The sequence below is a fragment of the Hyla sarda genome, chromosome 4 (genome assembly GCF_029499605.1).
Source record: "Hyla sarda isolate aHylSar1 chromosome 4, aHylSar1.hap1, whole genome shotgun sequence".
Classification (NCBI taxonomy): domain Eukaryota; kingdom Metazoa; phylum Chordata; class Amphibia; order Anura; family Hylidae; genus Hyla; species Hyla sarda.
The window spans coordinates 30279331-30304433 of NC_079192.1; the positions used below are offsets into that span (position 1 = coordinate 30279331).

Here is a 25103-nt window from a genome sequence, read left to right on the forward strand (position 1 = left end):
ATGTGGATCCTCTAACCTGTGTGGCTGATGACTCGGACCGTATTGGGGACACCCAGATCGCTACCCCCGACACGGCTCGACCATACATAGCTGAGTAAAGTAAGGTACCGAATGATAAGGCAGTAGCGTAGTCAAACGTAGCAGAAGGTCAAGGCAGGCGGCAAAGGTGCGGAGACTAATAACGTAGCGGAAAGTCTGGATACACGGGTAGGCAAACAGGCAATAAGGAATGCTTAATCTCAGGCTAGGGGCACTGAAGATCCAGCAGGGAAGTGGGGGAGGTGCAGGAAGTTTATAATGTAGTGACAGGTGCAACAGTAATTATGGGCTTACTGGCCCTTTAAATTTCAGAGGTCCGGCGTGTGCACGCCCTAGGGGACGGGGACACACGTGCCGGAGCTGAGACACAGGGGAGGAGGCGGCAGCGGAGTATGGTGAGTGACGGGCTGAAATTCGCATGGGGGCACCTCCCGCAATGCGAATCCCAGCCCCGTCAGCAGACGGGGACACAGGGACTCCGCAATCACGGCCAGTGTTTGCTGCCTGAGTGTGGAGTGTAACAGTACCCCTCTCCCCCCCTTTGGTCTCTCCCTCTTTTTGGAGGACAAGAACTTCTGGATTAGGTCACGGTCTAGAATATTATCTCCCAAGACCTTTCCTCCGCTCCGAATCCTTCCCAATCTACAAGAAGAAATGTTTTCCTCTGATAAGTTTGGAGTCCAGAATTTCCTTGACAGTAAAAACATCGGGGGTACCTGAGATGGGAGTAGAAGAAATGCCCTTTTTAGAGAAGCGGTTATGGATGACAGGCTTCAAAAGGGAGACGTGAAAAGAATTCGGGATCAAGAGGGAGGAAGGCAGATGAAGAGAATAAGGACCCAAATAGCGATGACCCAGTTTATAGTAGGGTACATTGAAGCGAATATATTTAGATGACAACCACACTTAGGGAGGAGAACGCCTCTTCTTGTCTGCTTGAAATTTCATACAGGTCGTGGCATATAAGAGGGAGAGCTGAGTCTTCTTCCAGATGGAGGTGAAATTCTGTACAAGTTCATCTGCCATAGGGACACCGGAGGGAGAAGACAAGGGGAGGGGTGGATGTGGATGAAGTCCATAGACTACATGAAAAGGCGAAGTCCCAGTGGATTCAGAATCCCTATGATTGTAAGAAAACTCGGCCCAGGGGAGTAAATGGGTCCAATCGTTCTGACGAGCCGAAACAAAATGGCGAAGGTAGTCTCGCAAGACTTGGTTCACCCTTTTGACTTGTCCATCAGATTGAGGGCGATAAGCCGAAGAAAAATGTCATTTGACTTGATGACGTGAGCAGAGGGCCCTCCAGAATTCTGAGACAAATTGAACTCCCCAGTTGGCAGTCCATGTAAGCAGAAGATGTGGTGGAGAAAAAGTTTAGCAAGCTGCGGTGCCGATGGTAATCCTGGCAGGGGCACAAAATGAGCCATTTTAAAGAATTGGTCTACTACAACCCAAATGGCTGTATTGCTGCCAGAGGAAGGAAGGCCAGTAATAAAGTCCATGGCAATATAGGTCCAAGGTCGCTCAGGAAGGAAGGTTGTAGAAGACCTGCAGGTTTGGAGCGAGTGGTCTTGTCCCGAGCACAGACCGAACAGGAATGGACGAAGTCAATGATGTCCTGTTTTAAAGTTGGATACCAATACTGTCGGGATATGAGTTTTAAGACTTTACGGATACCGGCATGACTGACCAACAATGAGGAATGACCCCATTTCAAGACTCGAAGTCTGAGACGTCTTTCCAGGAGGCAGGTGCTGAAGAGTTGCTGGTGCTGCAGAAATGAGACGATAAAGAGGTATAATATGTTGAGGATGGAATTCTTGGTCTTGCACATCGGAGGACCTAGACAGAGCATCCACCCAAAGATTCTTCTCTGCTGGACGGAAGTGAATAAGAAAATCAAATCTGGAGAAGAAAAGAGACCAGCAAGCCTGACGAGGGTTGAGACAATGAGCAGTCTGTAGATAGAGCAAGTTCTTGTGATCTGTATAAATAGTAATTAGATGTACAGAGCCCTCCAAGAGATGATGCCATTCTTCCAAGGTCAACTTTATAGCCAAGAGCTTGCGATCTCCTATGGTATAATTTCTCTCCGCAGAAGAGAAGGTATTAGAGAAAAAACAGAAAAAAACACAAGTTACAGTTCTACAGTTCTACCTTTGGAGGATTTTTGTGTCAAAACTGCACCTGCACCTACTGAAGATGCATCCACTTCCAGAATAAATGGCTTGCCTGGATCGGGTCTGGATAACACTGGAGCAAAAGCGAAGGAAGCGAAGGCGGACTTTAATTGTTGGAAATCTTCTTCAGCCTCAGGAGTCCAGACTTTTCGATTAGCAGTCTTCTTGGTAAGCAAAACAATGGGAGCTACCAGAGTGGCGTAGTGAGGAATGAATTGCCGATAATAATTGGCAAAGCCAAGGAATCGCTGAATCGCTTTCAGACCAGTAGGTTGTGGCCAGTCCAGTACTGCGGATAACTTGTTTGGATCCATTTGTAGACCTGGACTGGTAAAAATGTAGCCCAGAAAAGGGAGGCTAGTCTTTTAAAAAGGACATTTCTCCAGTTTAGCATAGAGATGATTTTGAAGGAGACACTGTAACACTTGGCAGAGGTGAGAGCGATGAGACTGGACATTGGGAGAGTAGATGAGTATGTCATCCTAATAGACAACGACACAGGAGTACAGGAGATCACGGAAAATATAATTGACGAACTCCTGAAAAACTGCTGGAGCATTACAGAGTCTGAATGGCATCACGAGATATTCGAAATGTCCGTCACGAGTATTAAACACAGTCTTCCATTCGTCCTCTTCCCGTATACGAATGAAATTATAGGCTCCACGAAGATCTAGTTTAGAGAAAATCCTGGCATCTCACAGATGATCAAATAACTCTGAGATTAAAGGAAGTGGGAAACGGTTCTTTACTGTAATTTTATTTAAGTCTCGGTAGTCAATGCAAGGTTGCAAGGTCCCATCTTTCTTTTCCACAAAGAAGAACCCGGCTCCGGCAGGGGAAGAGGACTTCCTGAAAACCCCTTCTGAAGGTTCTCCTGGATATAATTAGACATGGCCAGAGTTTCAGGGACTGACAAAGGGTAGATTCTGCCCCTGGGAGGTGTGGTACCGGGCAGTAAGTCAATAGGACAATTGTAGGGACAATGTGGTGGATCGGCTTGCTTTTCACTGAAGACATCAGCATAGTCCTGAAGAGAGGATGGCAAACCGGACATAGAACGAGATGATGGTTGCAATTTTGAGGTACGTATGTGGATACAGTGGTTGTTGCAATGCGGGCCACAGTGAAGAACTTCTCCAGTTTTCCAATCCAACTGCGGAGCATGGAGTTGAAACCACGGTAGGCCAAGCAAGAGAGGAGAAGTACAGTGTGGGAGAATGTAGAAAGACAAGTTCTCCCTATGCAAAACTCCGACCTGCATAGACAATGCTTCTGTGCGATATAGCACAGTACAGTCCAGTCTTTCACCATTGACCGTAGAGATGTACAGAGGCTTTAACAGGCGGGACACGGAGCCAGAGTCCAAAAAGGCAAGCACAGACATGATCTCTTTGGAGGGTAGGTAAAGCGGGACCATCATATTTAAGCGTGGAGAGGTGGTATTCACACCTAGGGAGGCCTCTCCCACAAACTCTGAGTGCGAGCGTTTCCCTGTGACTGAGGACACAGAGGACATTCTTTTAGGAAGTGATCCGCACTGGCACAGTATAGGCATAGATTCTCAGTTTGTCGGCGAGTTCTTTCCTGCATGGTCAGGCGAGAGCGATCCCCCTGCATAGCCTCCACTGCGGGAGGCAACGTAAAAGATTGTGGTGCCTGCTGGAAGACAGGTGCCAGACGAGGAAAGCACCGAGGTCGTGCAGACTCCCTTTCTTGGCTTAGTTCCTCACGTCGCTCCGAGAAACGGATATCAATCTGGGATGCCAAGTGTATAAGTTCATTTAGATTAGATGGCAATTCCCAGGCAGCAAAAACATCCTTGATTTGACTTGATAGTCCTCTCTTGAAGGTGGTGCAAAGAGCTTAATCATTCCATGCTAACTCCGATGCCAGGGTAGGAAACCGAATGGCATACTCGCCCACAGAGGAGTTGCCCTGAGATAGACTCAGTAATGTCATCTTAGAGTAGGAGGCTCGAGCAGGTTCTTCGAAGACACCCCGACTGAGGATGAAGGCCACCTCTGCTCGTTCCGTAGGAAACTGATCCTCCATGAGTTCAATGTGCATAAAGCACTGAGTCGCAAAACCACACCAGGTCTTGGGATCCCCCTCATATTTCTCGGGAAGAGACAGACGGAGTCTTGATCCGGAGATGACTGCAGGAGCGGAGCAGGAGGAGGCTGTGGTTGTGGTGGTTGTTGCTGTGCAGTAAGCAACTGCTGCATCATGGCGGATACCTGGTTCAACTGCTGTGCCTGCTGGGAAAACTGCTGTGACTGGAGCGCCATGATGGAAGCGAGATCTGGACTATCAGGCAGAGGAACCCCAGCGGGATCCATGGCCAGATCTTGCTGTAAAGGAGCTGGATATGGATCCTCTAACCTGTGTGGCTGATGACTCGGACCGTATCGGGGAGCGGAGTCTAGGGTGCCGCTGGTCTTCACCAGAGCCTGCCGCAAGGAAGGATGGGCTTTCTGCAGCAGGTGACACCCAGGTCGCTACCCCCGACACGGTTCGACCATACAGGTAGCTGGGCAAGGTGAGGTACCAAAGGATAAGGCAGTAGCGTGGTCAAACATAGCAGAAGGTCAAGGCAGGCGGCAAAGGTGCAGAGTCTAATAACATAGCGGAAAGTTTGGATACACGGGTAGGAAAACAGGCAATAAGGAATGCTTAATCTAAGGATAGGGGCACTGAAGATCCGACAGGGAAGTGGGGGGAGGTGCAGGAAGTTTATAATATACTGACAGGTGCGACAGTAATTATGGGCATACTGGCCCTTTAAATTTCAGAGCTCCGGCGTGCGCGCGCTCCCTAGGAGATGGGGACGCGGGCGCTGGAGCGGAGACACAGGGGAGGAGCGCGGAGTGTAACAGGCGTCATGGTGTCGTGCCAAATTTATTACAATTTATGCTTGCAAAAAGGAGTAAATTGAACTGAAATATCTACGCCAGCTCCGAGCTAATGTAGATTTGAGTCACACATAAATCAGCATGTCTGGGTGATAGCCGGGGATTTTTTATGATCGGCGTGTCAGAAACCAGTCTTGATAAATGATACCCGAAGTATGGCATGTGACCGCTCACGCCACTGGTTGGCTGCAGTGTTCACATGATATCTGCTCCAAAAGTCAGACTGGGGAGCCTGTAAAGGGATCAGGTAGGAATCGTAAGTAACTGCTACTTTGTTAATTTATTGTATTTGGGGCTTTTAAAGAAAAAACTGGATAACCTCTTCTCTTCATCTGATACCACCTGTAGGTCTTGGTACAGAGCTCAGCACCACAACGCAATCATGTGACTTGCCTTCAGAAGAACGTGGACGAACCAGAGATAGAAAACACCACCACCACCACCATCATCACCACCACCATCACCATCACTCTGGATCTGATAGAGAACGTCTAGATTATGGGAGACCAAATTCCCGTTCACCTAGCATGGGTCGAGACTATGCTCCACACAGACAGGTGGGTTCTTCCTTCAATGATATACAACCAGGTGGTGTGAAGACAGACTGGGTTAGCTAAATTGGAAAGAGAGGGAGTGCAGGGTAGCATGTAAACACGGAAACAGTTGAGACAATGAGTAAATAAAAAATAATAATAAAAAAAAAACAGCACAAGCTACTAATAAAATATAAATGTACGAGTTATTTTCAATCACTTCCATATAAAATATATCTCCCCTGCAGGAAATTTTTTGTCTATAATCTCTATAAGCATCCTTGCAGTGGCTCTCCACTCTGGGCAATAGATGGTGCAAACAGATGGGTTCAGAGAATTTTCCCCTATTAGACTAATATAGCATTTGGAAAGGGATTGTCTACAAGCAGGAAATCCAGACAGGCCCATCTCACTGGGGTCACACACATCTGATGACAACTGCTGTAATGCGATTTTCATGTGACTTCTTGGCAATTAGCTTTTGATGTTTTGTCGCAAAACACAAAACACTGCACGTATGACACTACAAAGCTCCTGTGACTTCCATTTCTTAGGCTACATTCACATCATGATGTTGCCTTACAGTTTTGAATAATTTTTTGTTTTGGAAAACTTCAAAAGCCCTCAAAAACTGACAATACTGTATGCAATTGTGTGCTCAATAAGGTTTTATTGACTACAAGGTTATAAAAACAGTATACGGTTTTAATAAAGGACACAAAACCCTTTGTAAACAGAAACAAAGTACACGACCGGACACAAAACCGTGGTTGACTGCAGTTTTGTGCACAACAAAAACGCACTAAACCGTACAAGTAAAAAAACTTACACAACCAGATACATCTTGTTGTGTACTTTTTGGTATGGGAGGTCAATGTATAGGGTTTGCTGTACGATAAAATCATGATGTGAATGCACCCTTAAAGGGGTACTCCAGTGGAAAACAATTTATTTTAAATCAACTGGTGCCAGAAAGTTAAACAGATTTGTAAATTACTTCTATAAAAAAAATCTTAATCCTTCCAGTACTTATCAGCTGCTGTATGCTGCAAAGAAAGTTATTTTCTATTTGGATTTCTTTTCTGTCCACAGTGCTCTCTGCTGACACCTCTGTCCATGTCAGGAACTGTCCAGAGCAGGAGCAAATCCCCATAGCAAACCTATCCTGCTGTGGACAGTTCCTGACATGGAGAGAGGTGTCAGCAGAGAGCACTGTGTTAAGACATAAATGAAATTAAAAAAGAAAAAGAAAGAACTTTCTTTGTAGTATACAGCATCTGATAAGTACTGGAAGGATTAAGATTTTTTTTATAGAAGTAATTTACAATTCTGTTTAACTTTTTGGCACCATTTGATTTAAAATAAATTGTTTTCCACCAAAAAAAAACCCTTTAAAACTGCCCAGAACTAAACAATGAACTATTGAGTGCAACTGCATTTCTAACACCCTCCCTTCTGACAGATGGATTGAAGAGGGCTCATTGCATCCTCCTCACTTCTGTCTGCCATATTATAGAACGTAAAGGTCATGTGACCAAATACTTGTAGTGACATATACATTTATAGCCATTATTAGTAGCTTGTATTTTATATGTGATGTTCTTGAACACTTCATGCACTATCCAAGTAGCCTTAGACTTTTTACTTTAGAATAACATTCTGTTATACATTTAAGAGTTCCTGTCATCAATATGCTTTTCTGACATTTTTCATAAAATATATTCTCTACTACGAGAAGTTCATTGTCTTCTTAGTTACACAGTGATCCTCCTAAATGTCATAAATACACTGAAGATATCATTAAGCAGCTTCCTCTAAAAGCTTACAGCTTATTGGCCTGTTCTATGGCTTCTTCTGTGTAACAGTCAATATGATTGGTCACTGAAGCTCAATTAAGAGGAAGACACATCCCTTAGACTTAGAGGTAGACACACCTTCTAAACTAATTTAGACAGACACACCCCTTAGACTCATGTAGAGGGAGACATACCCCGACTAATTTAGAGGTAGACACACCCCTTAGACTAATGTAGAGGTAGACATACTCCCTAGACTCATTTAGAGGTAGACATACCCCTTAGACTAATGTAGAGGTAGACATACTCCCTAGACTCATTTAGAGGTAGACACACCCCTTAGACTAATGTAGAGGTAGACATACTCCTTAGACTCATTTAGAGGTAGACATATCCCTTAGACTCATTTAGAGGTAGATGCACCCTTTAGACTCAAGTAGAGGTAGACATACCCCTTAGACTTAGAGGTAGATACACCCCTTAGACTCATTTAGAGGTAGACACACCCCTTACACTCATGTAGAGGTAGACATACCCCTTAGACTTATTTAGAGGTAGACACACGCTTAGACTTAGAGGTAGATACACCCCTTAGACTCATTTAGAGGTAGACACACCCCTTACACTCATGTAGAGGTAGACATACCCCTTAGACTTATTTAGAGGTAGACACACGCTTAGACTTAGAGGTAGATACACCCCTTAGACTCATTTAGAGGTAGACACACCCCTTACACTCATGTAGAGGTAGACATACCCCTTAGACTTATTTAGAGGTAGACACACGCTTAGACTTAGAGGTAGATACACCCCTTAGACTCATTTAGAGGTAGACACACTCCTAAGACTCATGCACTCTTTCCCTGAGAATATATTGGTGACAGATGCTCTTTAATAGAGCAGAAGAGAAATTAAATGAGATATTAGTTGTTAGATTTCATATAAATCAACCCTATTTCCTCTATCCTTTCTCCATCCTTACTCTCTTAACTCCTTGCATTTGTGATATTTATTCTGAGGGTTTCTACCTTGATACCTACGTTCTTTCCCATCTCCTCCATTCAAAGTTGCCCTTTCTTTGCCTGCTTGCCCTTTTCCTCCCCTTGCTGGGGTATCAGCTTCCCATACTGTCACATTTTTCTTGCTGCTCATGTATTTTTAAAGGGAGTGCAGTTGGTTGTGGGTATATGATGAGAAGTGGTGAAGGTGGAGAAGGTCTGGTAATAGTGGGCTTTATCTGTCTTTTAGTTGCCTACTCTCACTTTGGTTGGATCTTCTGTCTCTTTACCCCTTGCTTGTTTTGCTCAATCTGCTTGTTGCTGCACAAGAACTTACAGAAAATCCATCTTTTTTCCACTTTTTCTGTTATTTTTTTTTATTTCCTTGTTGCTGTGGCACCCTTCCCCTGTCCCCTCTGAACCCTGTCATAAACCTTCTGTGTACATGTGAGGGCACTTCTCTCCTCTTCTTGCTGATTTCTTAATTCACCTCCCGTATGTGTTAAATGTGTCCTATCTCTGTCTTCCATCCCTGAACACCCTTGTCCTCTGTGTTCATTCTTCTCTTCTGTCATTAATCTGTCTGTTTTACTCTTGTGTGTCTCTGTGTGCTCCTGGACATATCATTTCCTTCAATGTGTTTTTTCAACTTCATTCTCCACATCTCATTCTCTCTCTCATCAATATACCCCAACATCACAATTCAACTCATGTTTCTTCTTCTCCATCTCCATCATCTTCTTTCTCATCACCCTCTTTTTTACTTTCTCCAACCTCTTGTGTCTTTTTATCCCTCCCACCTGGTGTGTCTCCTTTTCGTGTTTTCTCTTGCTCTTGAATTCCCATTTTGTTTGGATTTTTGTGTAGGGCAGTAGTTCAGTGGATGGCAGCCCCGTGCCCTCAACCTCTGGGGCCAGCACACCCCGCAGAGGAAGGCGACAGCTGCCCCAGCTTCCCCCAACCCCCAGGCCACGCATTACCTACTCCCCTGTGGTTCGTCGGCCTGCCAGCATCTGCTCATCCCAGCAACAGCAACAACTCTCCCCTTGCAGAATGACCACACCCCTCCCAAGAAGATACCCTCAGAATGACAGCCATGTGGGCAGCAACGAAAGACGAGCCATTCATAATGATTCTCCCCGATCACATCGTCACACCAGGGGACAATGCTCTGATGCCCCTCGCGCTGGATGCAGGCACAGTGGTCCTTACCGGGATTCCTCCTATGAGGGACCCCACCCCTGTGACCAGCGCACCTGCAGGACTGCTGACCCCGGTGGGGCACTCCCCCTCTCGCCACATGGGCGCAGGCTGCCCAACGGCTACTCCCATGGGACCCCGCGACCCACTAAATCTCGTCACGAACGTTACAGTGAGAGTGAGGAGGACGACTGGTGCTAAAAAAAATATATATATATATATATATGTGTGTGTATATATATACATATTTATTCATATATATATATATATATATATATATATATCAAATTAATAAAAAAATGAACTTCAATCTAGCAGGGAAATCAAAGACACATCTGCAAAAAGGAATAAGACAGGGGAGGAAAATATGTTGCCCTAAACATTTGAAATTGCCACCAAAAATATTCCTCCTTTTATTCCTTAACACATTTTTGGTAAAAGGAAGGACGCCCTTGCAGCATGTTTTTTTATAGTTACAAAAATTTCAAGGGGGCATCTGTATTTTCAAAGAGAGTAGATGACACTCAGGAGGATAAAGCAACAAGTTTACCACCAAATCCCCCTTCCCTGCTCTCTGAGCTATCCCAGTATCACCTTTCAGATGCATTTCCATTGGTTGATTCTTCCCAGAAGACAAGAAGAAGAGGGAAAAAAAAACGCAAAATCAGCGTGAAAGATTTCTAAAGAAAAAAGATTTGCAGAGAACTTTTGGAAAATGTACAAAATGTTATTATTTTATTTTTTTCTCAATTTGTATTGATGAGTTTTATCATCCAGAGGATTGGATATATATGTGTGCTGGTTTATGTCTTGGAAAGAGCACGCAGATGCACACACACACAAGAGTGTTTAGAGCTCATATTTGTTCATATTGCCTGCGGAAATGAGAATATTAACAAAAAAAAATCCAACAAAAACAAAAAAAAGACAAAAATGTTGGAGGAAAAAAAAAAAAAAAAAAGCAGCATTTGATTCAACATCTGATTTTTTGCTTGAAAGTCCCAAAAATGAGACATAAAAAAACCCACAAAAAACAAAATTGCGTTGCTAATATTTTAAAATGCTTTTTTTTCCGACTTTGTTTGAAAAATGTTAGATGCGGAGTGTGGCGGATGCATGAATATTATAAATGGCAAAAAATGTTAACTATAAATATATATATATACACATTGAATTTATGATGATAGATGAAAACCGGAATCTCTATCCAAGTGGCGAGCTGAGAATTATGTATTGGGTGGGGGAGGGGGGGGGGGGATGTGCTTGAAAATGGTCTATATTATATCCGTAAAAATGTCCTGTTTTATTTGATAAAGTAACACTATTTTAAAATGATTAATATAAAGCTAATATTAATCTGGCCTATTACAGGGAAAGTTGTGTCCCCATTGATATTCCCCTTACATTCTAGCTTGGCATCTAAACAAGGGTGTACATAGCAGAAGCAGCAACTGTGGACCCCTTTGCCCCTGGGCTATGTAAACTTCAGAGGGTTTTCTTTGATTTTCCACAGTTACTATAGCATAACCAATTAAGAAAGAGCAATGTTAGGGGGGAAGGGGGTACAAGCACAAAGCTCTGAATGCCTCAGTATGGTTTTTAGTCATATGAACAAGACGATGCAGAGAGTAGAGGGGCCCATAGCAAAACAAAATAAATGGGACAAATTTCCTCTGTGTATACTTACAAAAATCTGTGAAAGAAATCTTAAATGAATGTCCACCTTTAAACCCCCCCCTTTTTTTTTTTTTTTTTCATTTTCTTTTTTTGGACCAACATTTTGTGCAAATCTTTATTGGGGTCAGAACTAAGATTTTTACTATTTACAGCTCTGTATCAGAAAAACAGATCTCTGACCCTTATATAGAGAAGTAGACGTAGAGATGTAGAGAAAACCGTCTGCACAGAATGTTAGGTATATATGGTGTTAAAAGATGGACATTCACGGTAGGTGTCCCATTGTCACTTTCAGTTATTTGCCACCAGTTTAATCATGGAGGATATGGAGTTTACTTATATTTTTCTAGAAAAACAAAGTGAATGATGCACATTGCAAGAGGTTTGTTTTACGTTGCCTTTTTATAAAGCAAAGGATATTAAAGCAACGACAACTGCTCATAAACATTCTTACAATTTTATACCACTTAAAAATGTCTCCCATATCGTGTGATCATTATTCTATTTTTTTAATAATCCAGCATGATAAAGATTGAACACTAGTGCTTATTAAGGTTGAGATCAATGTTTTTGCTTTTATGTTTCTGTTCCCCTGCCTTGGTTTCCTTGAGGTCTTACATGTAACTATGTTTATAAAGATGAATATGAATCTGATTACATCATCCCTCTGGAAAATACATATAATTTAAAATTAAATGTTGCTTATTTTGTAGCCACCAGGTCTACTTTCATCTTAATTATACATAGAGTTTATTTTTCTGGGCCACATTTATAAGAAAACCGATCAGGTCACTACTACTATAATTTTGCATTAGAAACATGGAATCTTACTTCCTGGTTTACAGAGACAGACACTGAACCAGCAGGGAATGACACATGGTTCCTATAGTGATCAGCCAATTATCCCATCTCTCTTTTCCCAGAACCACTACCTAGAAGTGGTTTTGGTAGATTTGTATGTGCTACAAAATAAGCATCAGCTATATAATGAATGTTCCCGCTACAACAATGGGTTATAATGTGAAATATTAACAGTAAACCAAGGTGTCATATTCATGTTCAAAAATAATGTGGTGCTACAACTGCCCATGTTGTCACCACATCTCAAAAGAACTGGGACGATTTCGTAGTACTGCTTTTTTGCTGGTTGTTGAAAAATAAAATTATTCAGATGAATGGATGATGAGAATAAAAATCGACTAGGCTTGCAGTCCACTGTTATTGCATGCATCTATGACCTGTAAGTGGCGCCAAAGGGCAGGCGTAATTATTTGTAATGCACTATCGTGTGCCCTTCTTTTGCACTATAATAAGTGTTATGGTATCCTGACAATTGTAAAAAACAGAACAGCATCTCAGGAAAATGCATGAGGTCTATGCCGACTGGCGCCTGTTGTGCACAATGTGCACAGAGAATACAGTCCGGGGCAGAAGCGTATTGTACACACATGTGCCACTGCATTCGTTTTTTGTCATTCATAGTTATTTTCTAAGTGACACTCTTATGAAATAAAATTGAAAGGCTTGAATTCTATGTTACTTGCATTATCCTACAAATCAGAAGTGTGATATAGCTGTGTAACTACATGTGTACAACAGATATGTTTGCCGAGTATGTGATTGGTCGATGTTGGATTCTTTGTATCGGTGGCCTATATAGCTGGGAGACCTTTTTTTTTTACATTAGGGAGGCATTCTGCACATAAACTATATATATTTTCAATTCAATCTAATAATATTTTTTTCTACCATCTTGTACCTTTCCCATGTTTACACTCACATTCACCTGTATTAGTAGATTTGCCAGACCTAACCATTAGATCAGAATATGTAAAATCCCCTTAGTTACACACAGTGTCCACTTTTGAGTCTACTTCTACAATTAAATTGATCCAATCATAGAACAATAAAGCTATTATCTTGTTGCATTTGCAGTACAAATTATATATATATAGGCATCTATTAACCTGACAGCGGCCAAAGGTGTGTCCTTCTGTCAGGCTGCTATACATCAGTATACTTTTTTTTCCTTTTTTCCCCCAAATACAATACAAATACAATGTTTTTTTGTTTTTGTTTTTTTTACTGTAAATGGCCAATAAAGGACCTTATAAAAATTACAGCTGTAACATAAATTCATTTGTAAACAGCCCAAAAAGATATGTGTGAACTTAGCTTCAATCACAGAAATATACATCCCAATGAATGAAAGGCTCAAAGTGATGCAATAATAATCTAACAGGGTGAGTAACCTATGGGTACGTTCACACGAGCGGATTTACAGCGTATTTTACGCTGCGGATCCGCTGGTGAAGACCCGCTCTATGCTGTCTTTACATGTGCCTGCTTGTAGCGGCAATACGCCGCGACGACCAGACACACTGCAGCGATGTGCGCAGCGTACTTGCACATCGCGGCCACTCTCCCTGCTCTGAGCTAGGCAGAGAACTCCCGCGATATGCGAGTATACAGTGTGTTTGCTCATAGTGGCGTACAGCCGCTACGAGCAGGCACATGTAAAGACAGCATAGAGCGGGCCTTCACCAGCGGATACGCTGCGAAAATCCACTTGTGTGAACGTACCCTTAGAGGGGAAAAACCATCATGATTACGAACATCATTTAGTTATCTTCTGGACAACTAGAAATTGACAGGTCCTTTATTTGTTCAAGTAAACAAAGAAACAATTATTTTATTACCACATAATGAGGTTATGCAGGGTTAGAAAAAACATAGCTACTTTTTTCCAGAAAGAGCGCCAAAACTGTCCTCTGGTTTTGTGTGGTATTAATACTTGGCTCAATTCACTTCAATGGAACTGAGCTGCAATACCACAAGCAGCCAGAGGACAGGTGTGGTGCTCTGTCAGGAAGAAAGTAGGTATGTTTTTCTGATTATGGATTACCGCTTTAAAAAGGTTGCATCAAATTATCAGTGGTGATGCTTTTCTATATAAGGTAACACTGTCAAATGAATAAGACTGATCTGGGGGGGGGAATTACCCTTTAAACATCATTAATCACAACTGCTATTGAGTAAATATACCTTAGGGGCCCAGTCCCTTGCAAACATCTTGATACATATAATTTATTAGCTTTTAGCTACATGCTGACAGGCTTTTCAGTTGATTTCACATTCAGTGCTGAGTAACAAGCCTACAGGGATCAGACACTTATCAGCTGTTCTGTGAATAGTTGACAAATCTGCATTGTGGGGAAAATCACTTTAAGTCAATGGGTAGCAAAATCAGCAGCAGAAAATATACAGCAAAATAAGCAGCAGATGCTGTATGTGTGAACGTTCTCAAAGGGTATTTTCTGCTGAAAATCTGCAGCAGATTTGCTTTAGCAGATTTTGTTGCTCATTGACTTCAATGGGTAACAAAATCTGCAACAAAAAATACGCACATGTGAACTGACCCTTAAGAGTACATTTACAGAAGCAGATTTCATGTGGATTTTGCTACAATTGACTTCAATGGGTCAGCATAAAATCTACAACAGTGGCAGATTATCTGCAGACTCATTGAAGTCAAGGGTAGCAAAATACGCTGCGAAAAATACACACGAAATCCGCCCCTGTGAACATACCCTTAAGAGGTTTAATTTTAAGATTAATATTCCATAATAGATTAAGATTTCATTAAGATGTAATAATTCAAGACCCCTCACTGTAAGCTAAAGCACCTTTGACTTGTTCCAGCCATGTAGTCATTTAAAAAGACACCATATAATACCACCTTGAATACCCCTTTAAGAAGCCAGACCCACAGCTGACTGATGAACTAACTTTATTTACCGTATATACTCGAGTATAAGCCGAGTTTTTCAGCACGATTTTTCGTGCTGAAAACACCCCCCTCGGCTTATACTCGAGTGAACTCCCCCACCCGCAGTGGTCTTCAACCTGCGGACCTCCAGAGGTTTCAAAACTACAACTCCCAGCAAGCCCGGGCAGCCATCGGCTGTCCGGGCTTGCTGGGAGTTGTAGTTTTGAAACCTCCGGAGGTCCGCAGGTTGAAGACCACTGCGGCCTTCAACATCATCCAGCCCCCTCTCACCCCCCTTTAGTTCTGAGTACTCACCTCCGCTCGGCGCTGGTCCGGTCCTGCAGGACTGTCCGGTGAGGAGGTGGTCCGGTGGGATAGTGTTCCGGGCTGCTATCTTCACCGGGGAGGCCTCTTCTAAGCACTTCGGGCCCGGCCTCAGAATAGTCACGTTGCCGTGACAACGACGCAGAGGTGCGTTCATTGCCAACGTAATTCTGCGTCATTGTCAAGGCAACGCCTCTATTCCGGGCCGGAAGCGCGGAGAAGAGGCGCCCCCGGTGAAGATAGCAGCCCGGACCACCTCCTCACCGGACCACCTCCTCACCGGACAGCCCTGCAGGACCGGACCAGCGCCGAGCGGAGGTGAGTACTCAGAACTAAAGGGGGTGAGAGGGGGCTGGATGATGTTGAAGGCCGCAGTGGTCTTCAACCTGCGGACCTCCGGAGGTTTCAAAACTACAACTCCCAGCAAGCCCGGACAGCCGATGGCTGCCCGGGCTTGCTGGGAGTTGTAGTTTTGAAACCTCTGGAGGTCCGCAGGTTGAAGACCACTGAGGGCGAATGATGAGAAGAGGATGATGAAGGGGGGGGGTGTGGGGATGATGAAGGGGGGTGGGGATGATGAAGGGGGGGGGGTGTGGGATGATTACAAGGGGATGATGAAGGGGGGATGTGTGGGATGATAAGGGGATGATGAAGGGGGGATGTGTGGGATGATAAGGGGATGATGAAGGGGGGATGTGCGGGATGATAAGGGGATGATGAAGGGGGGATGTGTGGGATGATGACAAGGGGATGATGAAGGGGGGATGTGTGGGATGATAAGGGGATGATGAAGGGGGGATGTGTGGGATGATGACAAGGGGATGATGATGATGAGGATGTTAATGACGGGTCTGGATGATGACAGGGGGGGATGAGGTATTTCCCACCCTAGGCTTATACTCGAGTCAATAACTTTTCCTGGGATTTTGGGTTGAAATTAGGGGTCTCGGCTTATACTCGGGTCGGCTTATACTCGAGTATATACGGTAATAAGGGAATTCAATCCATTAGATGACCTCCTACAGATACTATTTACTGCATATTGATTTAATAAATGTCTGATGGTTGTTGAGAACTGAATTATTCCCGTCAGACAGTCAAAGTGTACCTGTCATTTAAAAAATAATAATTATTATATGTTATAGAGACATGTCAAAAGTTTTTTTCAATTGGGGAGGTCTTGATCGCAAGAATGAGTCAGGAGAAGTGCACAGCATGTTCTCTACCGGCTCAGTGTAATATGACCTGGACGGACTTACAATGTAAGTCTATGAGGCCGTCTATGTCTCATAGACACAGAGCAGGGAGAAGAGAGCACAGCCACTTATTCTCTCCTGGATTGGTTCTTGGTCTGGGTCTGAACACTCAGACTCCGAGCGATTAAAACATTTTAACTGCTTGTGCTTGGTTACTCTCCATTGTAGTCTTTAGAGGAGAACCAAGATGCAACAAGTAATGTTATGAAATAGTTATAATAAGAAGATAGTTATTGACATAACAGTATGCCTACATTCTGTGCTGAACATACGTACCCTATAATGATGCAGAATTATTTATAACCTTGATCTGTCATGAGCAGGGCTCTTCCCTCCAAACTATCTCTGATAATGAGTATAATAACATGCTTCCAATGTTACCCAGTCTACTAAACCAGCTTTATACCATAGGTACCGTATAACAATATGCACATGGGGATGCATAAGTTCAGTTCTCTGGTTATGTATATGTACTTATGCCATCACCAAGTAACAGTAAGTGCTCCAGCTATCGACCAATCAGTTTATTCGGCAGATAATCTTGTAGAGATTGTGAAGAACACAACAAGATCACCAAAGAAGAAAGTGCTGTATGTTACAACAGGAGTCACATTTATCTGCAAAAGTTGCACAATGCTTTAAATAACTGGAGTTTTTGGGACTCAGCACTCCATTACAATTGGCATGGTTGTAGTTGTGGAACATTTACATAGATATCCACGGGAGATCAGCTGTATTGTCTCAAAAGTTGCAAGCCTGCACCTAGGAACTCAGGGTAAGTGAATGGGTTGAGGGCCAGGCCTAATTATCACCTCTGGATTTCATGAAAGGTATCTGACAACTTTGCCGCTCTTGCATAGTGCACAAGACAGAAGTAGCAGCTATAAGTGGATGACACCCTTTACAATACAAGGTGAATTTGTATGGTCATTTACAATTGCCCATCAGCTCACTTGTTTTCCTACTGTTTGCATGAGAAGAAAATACGGTATGTGAAAAATCTTAAAATCTGACCTTTTGGGAGATCTGGATGGAAAAACATTTTGTGTAAAATATAGTAATAGTTGTTTATACCATGTGGGTAGCCCCTGTAACTTGGGTTTCATAGAGAGGAGAGATCTTGATTAAGATAGCATCATTCTCTTTGAGTGATGTGGCTATGCATGATTCTAAAGAAAGAAAGAAGCCTTTAGCAACCTTCTCTCCTACAAAAAGGGAGAAGAAATAGGATGAAGGGAGATGGGAGAATCAGCACTAGAGGCCATCTTTTCTCTATGTATGCCCCCTGACCATATACCACTTTCCCCTTTAAATCTGTATTTATGCAAAAGTTACAGATTACTGAGAAGTACTTTACATGAAATCTTTATTAAATGCTTCAGGATGATTTTCTATATAAATTCTATTTCAGATTACAAGTTCTATTTTTTATTGATTCAGTAGATATCAGCTCGCCACTGTTCAGGGAAGAGGTTCAGTGACTTGATCTCAATCACCAACAGAGGACCATGCAAGGTGGAATGAACAAAATATGACTTGCAAGCTTCTCTGACAGGTGAAAGGGTTAAAGTCACCACTGGTCAATGAACAATTTTGCTGTTGACATCTCTTTGGAAAAAAAAAAAAAAAAATCAAAAACAAAAAAGGGGGCCAAAAAAAAAAAAAAAACACCTGACCCTGAAAATGCAAAGCTGGTCCAATGACTTTACTTTTTATCCTGCCATTTTTCCTGTTTGATTTTAGAATAAAAAAATAAATAAAAAAATATAAATAAAAATGAATATGTTTTGATGCATTTTAAAAGAAAAAAAATAAATAAATAGTAAACTGCTTTACATGGCTGTTGTGAGAGAGAGAGCGATTATTCTGATGTCAACCTCTGTATTGTACTATTACTTGCTGTACTGCATGTATATACATGAACTAGGGTTGGAAAGTGCTTGGACTAAGGGAATGCTTACTACAAATACAGCCCATTTGACTGATTCTGAAGCCCTGAAGAGAAGGGCCCAGACCTGGTAGGCTTTATTCCTAATGGAAATATGCAGTGAGAATCCGTATACAGATACCCTCTGCATAGGCCCCAGAGTGCAACAGTTTGTTGTGGTGCCCCTCAATTCTGTGTATTCTCTTGCTTTTAACAATGTCTTTTCAATACAAGGGTATCCGAACAATACACTGATCACAGGGAGTCTTATAGCTGCAATCATCTGGGGTAACACAGTAATGTGTTCAATCATAGGGTAATGAAGCATTGCACATGTTCTACTGATGCGGAAAGGTTGTCCATGTACAGTGGGGATCAAAAGTTTGGGCACCCCAGGTAAAAATTTGTATTAATGTGCATAAAGAAACCAAGGAAAGATGGAAAACTCTTCAAAAGGCATCAAATTACAGATTAGACATTCTTATAATATGTCAACAAAAGTTAGATTTTATTTCCATCATTTACACTTTCAAAATAACAGAAAACACCCTGCAGAATTTATATCATGCACTGCTCCCTTTGCAAAGCTGAGACCTGCCAGTGTCATGGATTGTTCTCAATCATCATCTGGGAAGACCAGATGATGTCAATCTCAAAGGTTTTAAATGCCCAGACTCATCTGACCTTGCCCCAACAATCAGCACCATGGGTTCTTCTAAGCATTTGTCTAGAACTCTGAAACTGAAAAAAGTTGACACTCACAAAGCTGGGGAAGGCTATAAGAAGATAGCAAAAGTTTTCAGATGTCAATATCCTCTGTTCGGAATGTAATTAAGAAATGGCAGTCATCAGGAACAGTGGAAGTTAAAGCAAGATCTGGAAGACCAAGAAAATATCATACAGAACAGCTCGCAGGATTGTGAGAAAAACAATTCAAAACCCACGTTTGACTGCACAATCCCTCCAGAAAGATCTGACAGACACTGGAGTTGTGGTACACTATTCTACTATAAAGAGATACTTGTACAAAAATGGTCTTCATGGAAGAGTCATCAGAAGAAAACCTCTTCTACCTCCTCACCACAAAAATCAGCGTTTGAACTTTGCAAATGAACATATAGACAAGCCTGATGCATTTTGGAAACAAGTTCTGTGGACGATGAGGTTAAAATTGAACATTTTGGCAGGAATGAGCAAAGGTACGTTTGGAGGAGGGGAACAGAATTTAATGAAAGAACCTCTGTCCAGCTGTTAAGCATGGGGGTGGATCAATCATGCTTTGGGGTTGTTTTGCAGCCAGTGGCACAGGGAACATCTCACGAGTAGAAGGTAAAATGGATTCAATAAAATTTCATCAAATTTTGGATGCTAACTTGATGCCATCTGTGAAAAAGGTGAAGTTAAAGAGAGGATGGCTTCTACATGGATAATGATTCTAAGCACACCTCAAAATCCACGGGGATTACATCAATAGGCGTAAACTAAGGGCTGTGGGGTCGGTATATAAATGTTCCGACTCCGACTCCACAGTTTTTTGTACTTCCGACTCCGACTCCCCGACTCCTCTGTATTAATATGTGAATGTATTTATAAACACTTACAGTTGAGTCCAAGAAGCTGTTCCACCAAGTTCTTCTAAGCTCTTCTAGCAGAGAGAGGTAGTTGGGCAGAAGCTGCTGCCTTCTCCTTTTTGTGTGCTGATCTGCTGCTGAAGATAGGGCAGTGGGAGGATCCAGGAAGGGGAATTTAATATAAAACATGATTTCCCTAGTAGAATCCCATAGTCATGTTTAAAGTTTAAGCTAACAATCGGAGTTTACAAGTTTTTATAGCCTTAGCTGAATGGCAGCAGTTTTTCCAATGGTTTACAGCTTCAGTCTTGAACTATTGACCCTCCATTCCCTTCACTTATACAAGTGTCTCTAGTCCTGCAAAAAACGTATTGACTTATCAGTGAGAGGCTAGGTTATCCATGGGTTCCCTGTAACAGCAGAACACAACACTATGGAAAGTATAAGTATTGCCGCTCCTAATTGTGCGTTGCGTGCCATATAGTGAAGCACATGAAAAGCATGCTTTTTCCTGGTCACTAAACATGTTTGTTTTGCGGTTACGTGAGGCACTGCATGCATTGGTCTTTATTCTAACAGTAGAGAAGTCATTAACTATAACTTTTTGTGAATTTAAAGGGGTTCTCCCTTGTTTATACTGTTTTTTGTTATTATGTTTGTGTGTTATGTGTGTATAAGTATGTGTTTTTTTATGTGTGTTGTGATTATGTATATATGTATTTTCTTACCTTTTGTGAAGATCCGGAAGCTGGCCCCTTTTTCTTCCAGCGGCTTGCTGTGTACCTCGGCTTCCGCCATGTTGTGTTCTGTAAGTGGGATGTCGGGGGGTATGTTCTTGCTTCTGTCCTTCCTATCTTCTGACGTCCGAGGCAAATCTTTTCCTCCTGTTTCTTCCATGGCTCAGCGACAAATCTGCGGCCTCTTCCGGCGGATGCGCAGGTAGTTATTTATTATTTTTTTTTACCAATAAAGTTATTTTTGTCTAATTGACAAACTGTCTGTGCATGCGCGAGTACGCAAGTGCTACGCTAACAGCGTAGCGTACGTTAGGTCTACACTAATAGCGTAGCTTCGTGCAAGCGCAGACAGTTTGTCAATTAGACCCCAAAAAATTATTGGTAAAAAAAACAAACAAACTACCTGCTCATGTGCCGGAAGAGGCCGCAGATTCGTCGCTGAGCCACAGAAGAAACAGGAAGAAAAGATTTGCCTTGGACGTCAGAAGATAGGAAGGACAGAAGCAAGAACACACCCCCCGACATCCCACTTACCGAACACAACATGGCGGAGGCCGAGGTACACAGCAAGCCACTGGAAGAAAAAGGGGCCAGCTTCCGGATCTTCACAAAAGGTAAGAAAATACATATATACATAATCACAACACACATAAAAAAACACATACTTATACACAACATAATAACAAAAAACAGTATAAACAAGGGAGAACCCCTTTAAACTTGCTCTTTTTTCCCACAATCTCCTGACCTCAACATAATTGAAAATCTATGGATAGACCTTAAAAGAGCAGTGCGTGACAGACAGCCCAGAAATCTCAAAGAACTGTAAGACTTTTGTAAGGAAGAATGGGCAAAGATACCTCAAACAAGAATTGAAAGACTCTTGGCTGGCTACAAAAAGCGTTTACAAGCTGTGATACTTGCCAAAGGGGGCAGTACAAGATATTAACTCTGCAGGGTGCTCAAACTTTTGCAGATGCCATTTTTTAGTTTTCTGTTATTTCTGTCTGATTTTTGTGGTGAGGATGTAGAAGAGGTTTTCTTCTGATGACTCTTCCATGAAAACCATATTTGTACAAGTATCTCTCTATAGTGGAATAGTGTACCACAACTCCAGTGTCTGCCAGATCTTTCTGGAGGGATTGTGCAGTCAAACGTGGGCTTTGAATTGTTTTTCTCACAATCCTGCGAGCTGTTCTGTATGATGTTTTTCTTGGTCTTCCAGATCTTGCTTTAACTTCCACTGTTCCTGATGACTGCCATTTCTTAATTACATTCCGAACAGAGGATATTGACATCTGAAAATGTTTTGCTATCTTCTTATAGCCTTATCCAGCTTTGTAAGCGTCAACTATTTTCAGTTTCAGATTTCTAGACAACTGCTTAGAAGAACCCATGGTGCTGATTGTTGGGGCAAGGTCAGATGAGTCTGGGCATTTAAAACCTTTGAGATTGACATCACCTGATCTTCCCAGATGATGATTGAGAACAATCCATGACACTGGCAGGTCTCAGCTTTGCAAAGGGGGCAGTGCATGCTATAAATTCTGCAGGGTGCCCAAACTTTTGCAGACGCCATTTTTTTGTTTTCTGTTATTTTGAAAGTGTAAATGATGGAAATAAAATCTAACTTTTGTTGACATATTATAAGAATGTCTAATCTGTAATTTGGTGCCTTTTGGCGATTTTTTCCATTTCCTTGGCTTCTTTATGCACATTAATACAAATTTTTACCTGGTAGTGCCCAAACTTTTGATCCCCACTGTAATGTATGGATGTGTTAAGTCACCATCAAGAGCCAGGAAAAGAAATAGATGGCAAACAGGTCACTGCTTCATTTTCCTACTTGACATAAATGAGAGGCATTCTGGTTTGCTCTAGACATCATTCAGGGGTGGTCAAAAAAGCTACTTGTTACCCATAGAGAACAACCAGAATTCAGCTTTTATATCTCTAGGACAGGTTACAAACTGCATCTTCTCCATGTTGCCTAAGCACTAGTTCTAATACATGAGACGGATGAGTGTAAAGCTTGCATGTTAGGCTGCTTTCACACTATACAGTTGCTCCGTTTTAACCCCATAAGGACTCAGCCCATTTGGGCCTTATTATATTTTCATCCACAGACTAGTATGAGGGCTTGTTTTTTGCGCGATCAGTTGTCCGTTGTAATGTCACTACCATAAAATGTATGGTGCAACCCAAAAAAATACTATTTGTGTGGGGAAATTAAAAAGAAAACCGCAATTTAGCAAATTTTGGAAGGTTTCGTTTTCACGCCGTACAATTTACAGTAAAAATGACATGTGTTCTTTATTCTTTGGGTCAATACGATTAAAATGATACCCATGATAACATACTTTTCTATTACTGTTGCGCATAAAAAAAATCGCAAACTTTTTAACCAAATTAGTACTTTTAAAATCCCCCTAATTTGAAGACCTATAACTTTTTCATTTTTCCGTATAAGCAGCAGTATTAGCGCTCATTTTTTGCGCTGTGATCTGTACTTTTTATTGATGCAATATTTGCTTATATAAAACTTTTAATACATTTTTATTTTTTAATTTTTTTATTTGAAAAAAAATGTTATAAAAAAAAGCAGCTTTTTTTTTTATGTTCACGCCATTCACTGTACGGTATCATTAACATTTTATATTAATAGTTCGGATATTTACGCACGCGGCGATACCAAATATGTATATAAAAAATGTTTTTTTTACTTTTTGGGGGTGAAATAGAAAATGGGTCTATTTACGTTTTTATTGGGGAGGGTTTTTTTTTTTAATTTTTTTAAACTTTTTTTTTAATTTTATTTTTACACTTTAATAGTCCCCATAGGGGACTATTTATAGCAATCATTCGATTGCTAATACTGTTCAGTGCTATGCATAGGACATAGCACTGATCAGTATTATCGGCTGTCTTCTGCTCTGGTCTGCTCAATCGCAGACCAGAGCAGAAGACCCGTGGAGGCAGCGGAGGCAGGTGAGGGGACCTCCGGCTGCCGTTCTGGATGATCGGAACGCCACGGCAGCGATGCGAGCGATCATCCATTTTAGTGACCGCGATGCTGCAGATGCCGTGATCTGTATTGATCACGGCATCTGAGGGGTTAATGGCGGAATTCCGCGCGATCGCGGATGTCCGCCATTACCGGCAGGTCCCTGGCTGCTATCAGCAGCCGGGACCTGCCGCGCATGACCCGAGCATCGCTCTGATGCCCGCCGTTATGCATAGGATGTAAATGTACTTCCTGGTGTGTTAAGTACCAGCTCACCAGGACGTACATTTACGTCCTGCGTCGTTAAGAGGTTTAAGATTCGTTATAATGTCCCGTTAGGAAAACCTTTAAAAACGGCTGTTAAACAGCCGTTAGGGTGCATGCACACCACGTTTTTGCTATACAGTTCCCGTATACTGTTTCAAGTTAAAAACCGTACGGAACCGTATAGAAACCGTATGCAGTGACTTAACATCATTTTTCAAACCGTATACGGTTTTTAACCATATACAGATTGAAATTTGTACACACGTCTTAATACAGTTTAGTCAGGTTTTGAGGAATCCGTTTTTCATCAAAAACCTGATACAGGAACTGTATTGCAAAAACGTGGTGTGCATGCACCCTTACAAAGTCTCATTCAAGTCTATGGGATTTTGTGATTAGCCATTATCACCCGTTATAGCACGTTATGAATAACGGACGTTATTTGTGACAAGAGAAAAATTTGTGCATGTTAGGTTTTTTCTACTGTCACAAATAACGCCCGTTATTCATAACGGGCTATAACGGGTGATAATGGCTAATGACAAAATCCCATAGACTTGAATGGGATTTTGTAACGGCCATATGGGATTTTGTAACGGCCGTTTTTAAGGGTTTTCCTAACAGGACATTATAACGGATCTTTTAAACAGAGCAACTTTATAGTGTGAAAGCAGCCTTAGCTGATGACTATGGTGATTTCACAGGAACTACCCCTCCCCTAGTAGTATGTACTGATTTGGTAGATTTAACCCCTTAATGACACAGGACGTAAATATATGTCCTGATGAGGTGGTAATTAACGCACCAGGATGTACATTTATGTCCTATTCATAACCGCGAGCATCGGAGCGATGCTCGGGTCATGCACGGCAGGTCCCGGCTGCTGATAGCAGCCAGGGACCTGTCAATA

General features: G+C 42.1%; 2 protein-coding genes across 15 annotated transcripts in view; one reads left to right on the forward strand and one right to left on the reverse strand.

The window, feature by feature from the left end:
- CACNA1A (calcium voltage-gated channel subunit alpha1 A) overlaps positions 1-12867 on the forward strand; it is a 358458-nt gene extending 345591 nt beyond the window's left edge. For 7 of the 8 annotated variants that reach the window (XM_056570294.1, XM_056570295.1, XM_056570298.1 and 4 more), the window contains 2 exons: positions 5483-5691; positions 9329-12867. In XM_056570294.1, the coding sequence (XP_056426269.1) occupies positions 5483-5691; positions 9329-9862 (743 nt within the window). In that variant the 3' untranslated portion in view covers positions 9863-12867. The remainder of the gene's footprint in view (positions 1-5482; positions 5692-9328) is intronic. The other variant, XM_056570300.1, reaches the window with a different exon arrangement.
- The window catches only part of LOC130367694 (surfeit locus protein 4-like), a 644664-nt gene that overhangs the window by 461310 nt on the left and 158251 nt on the right, over positions 1-25103 (reverse strand). For 3 of the 7 annotated variants that reach the window (XM_056570309.1, XM_056570306.1, XM_056570308.1), the window contains one exon: positions 14384-14541. The exons of the other annotated variants lie outside the window; for them this stretch is intronic. The gene's annotated coding sequence lies outside the window, so the exon portion shown is untranslated. The remainder of the gene's footprint in view (positions 1-14383; positions 14542-25103) is intronic. 7 annotated transcript variants of the gene reach the window in all.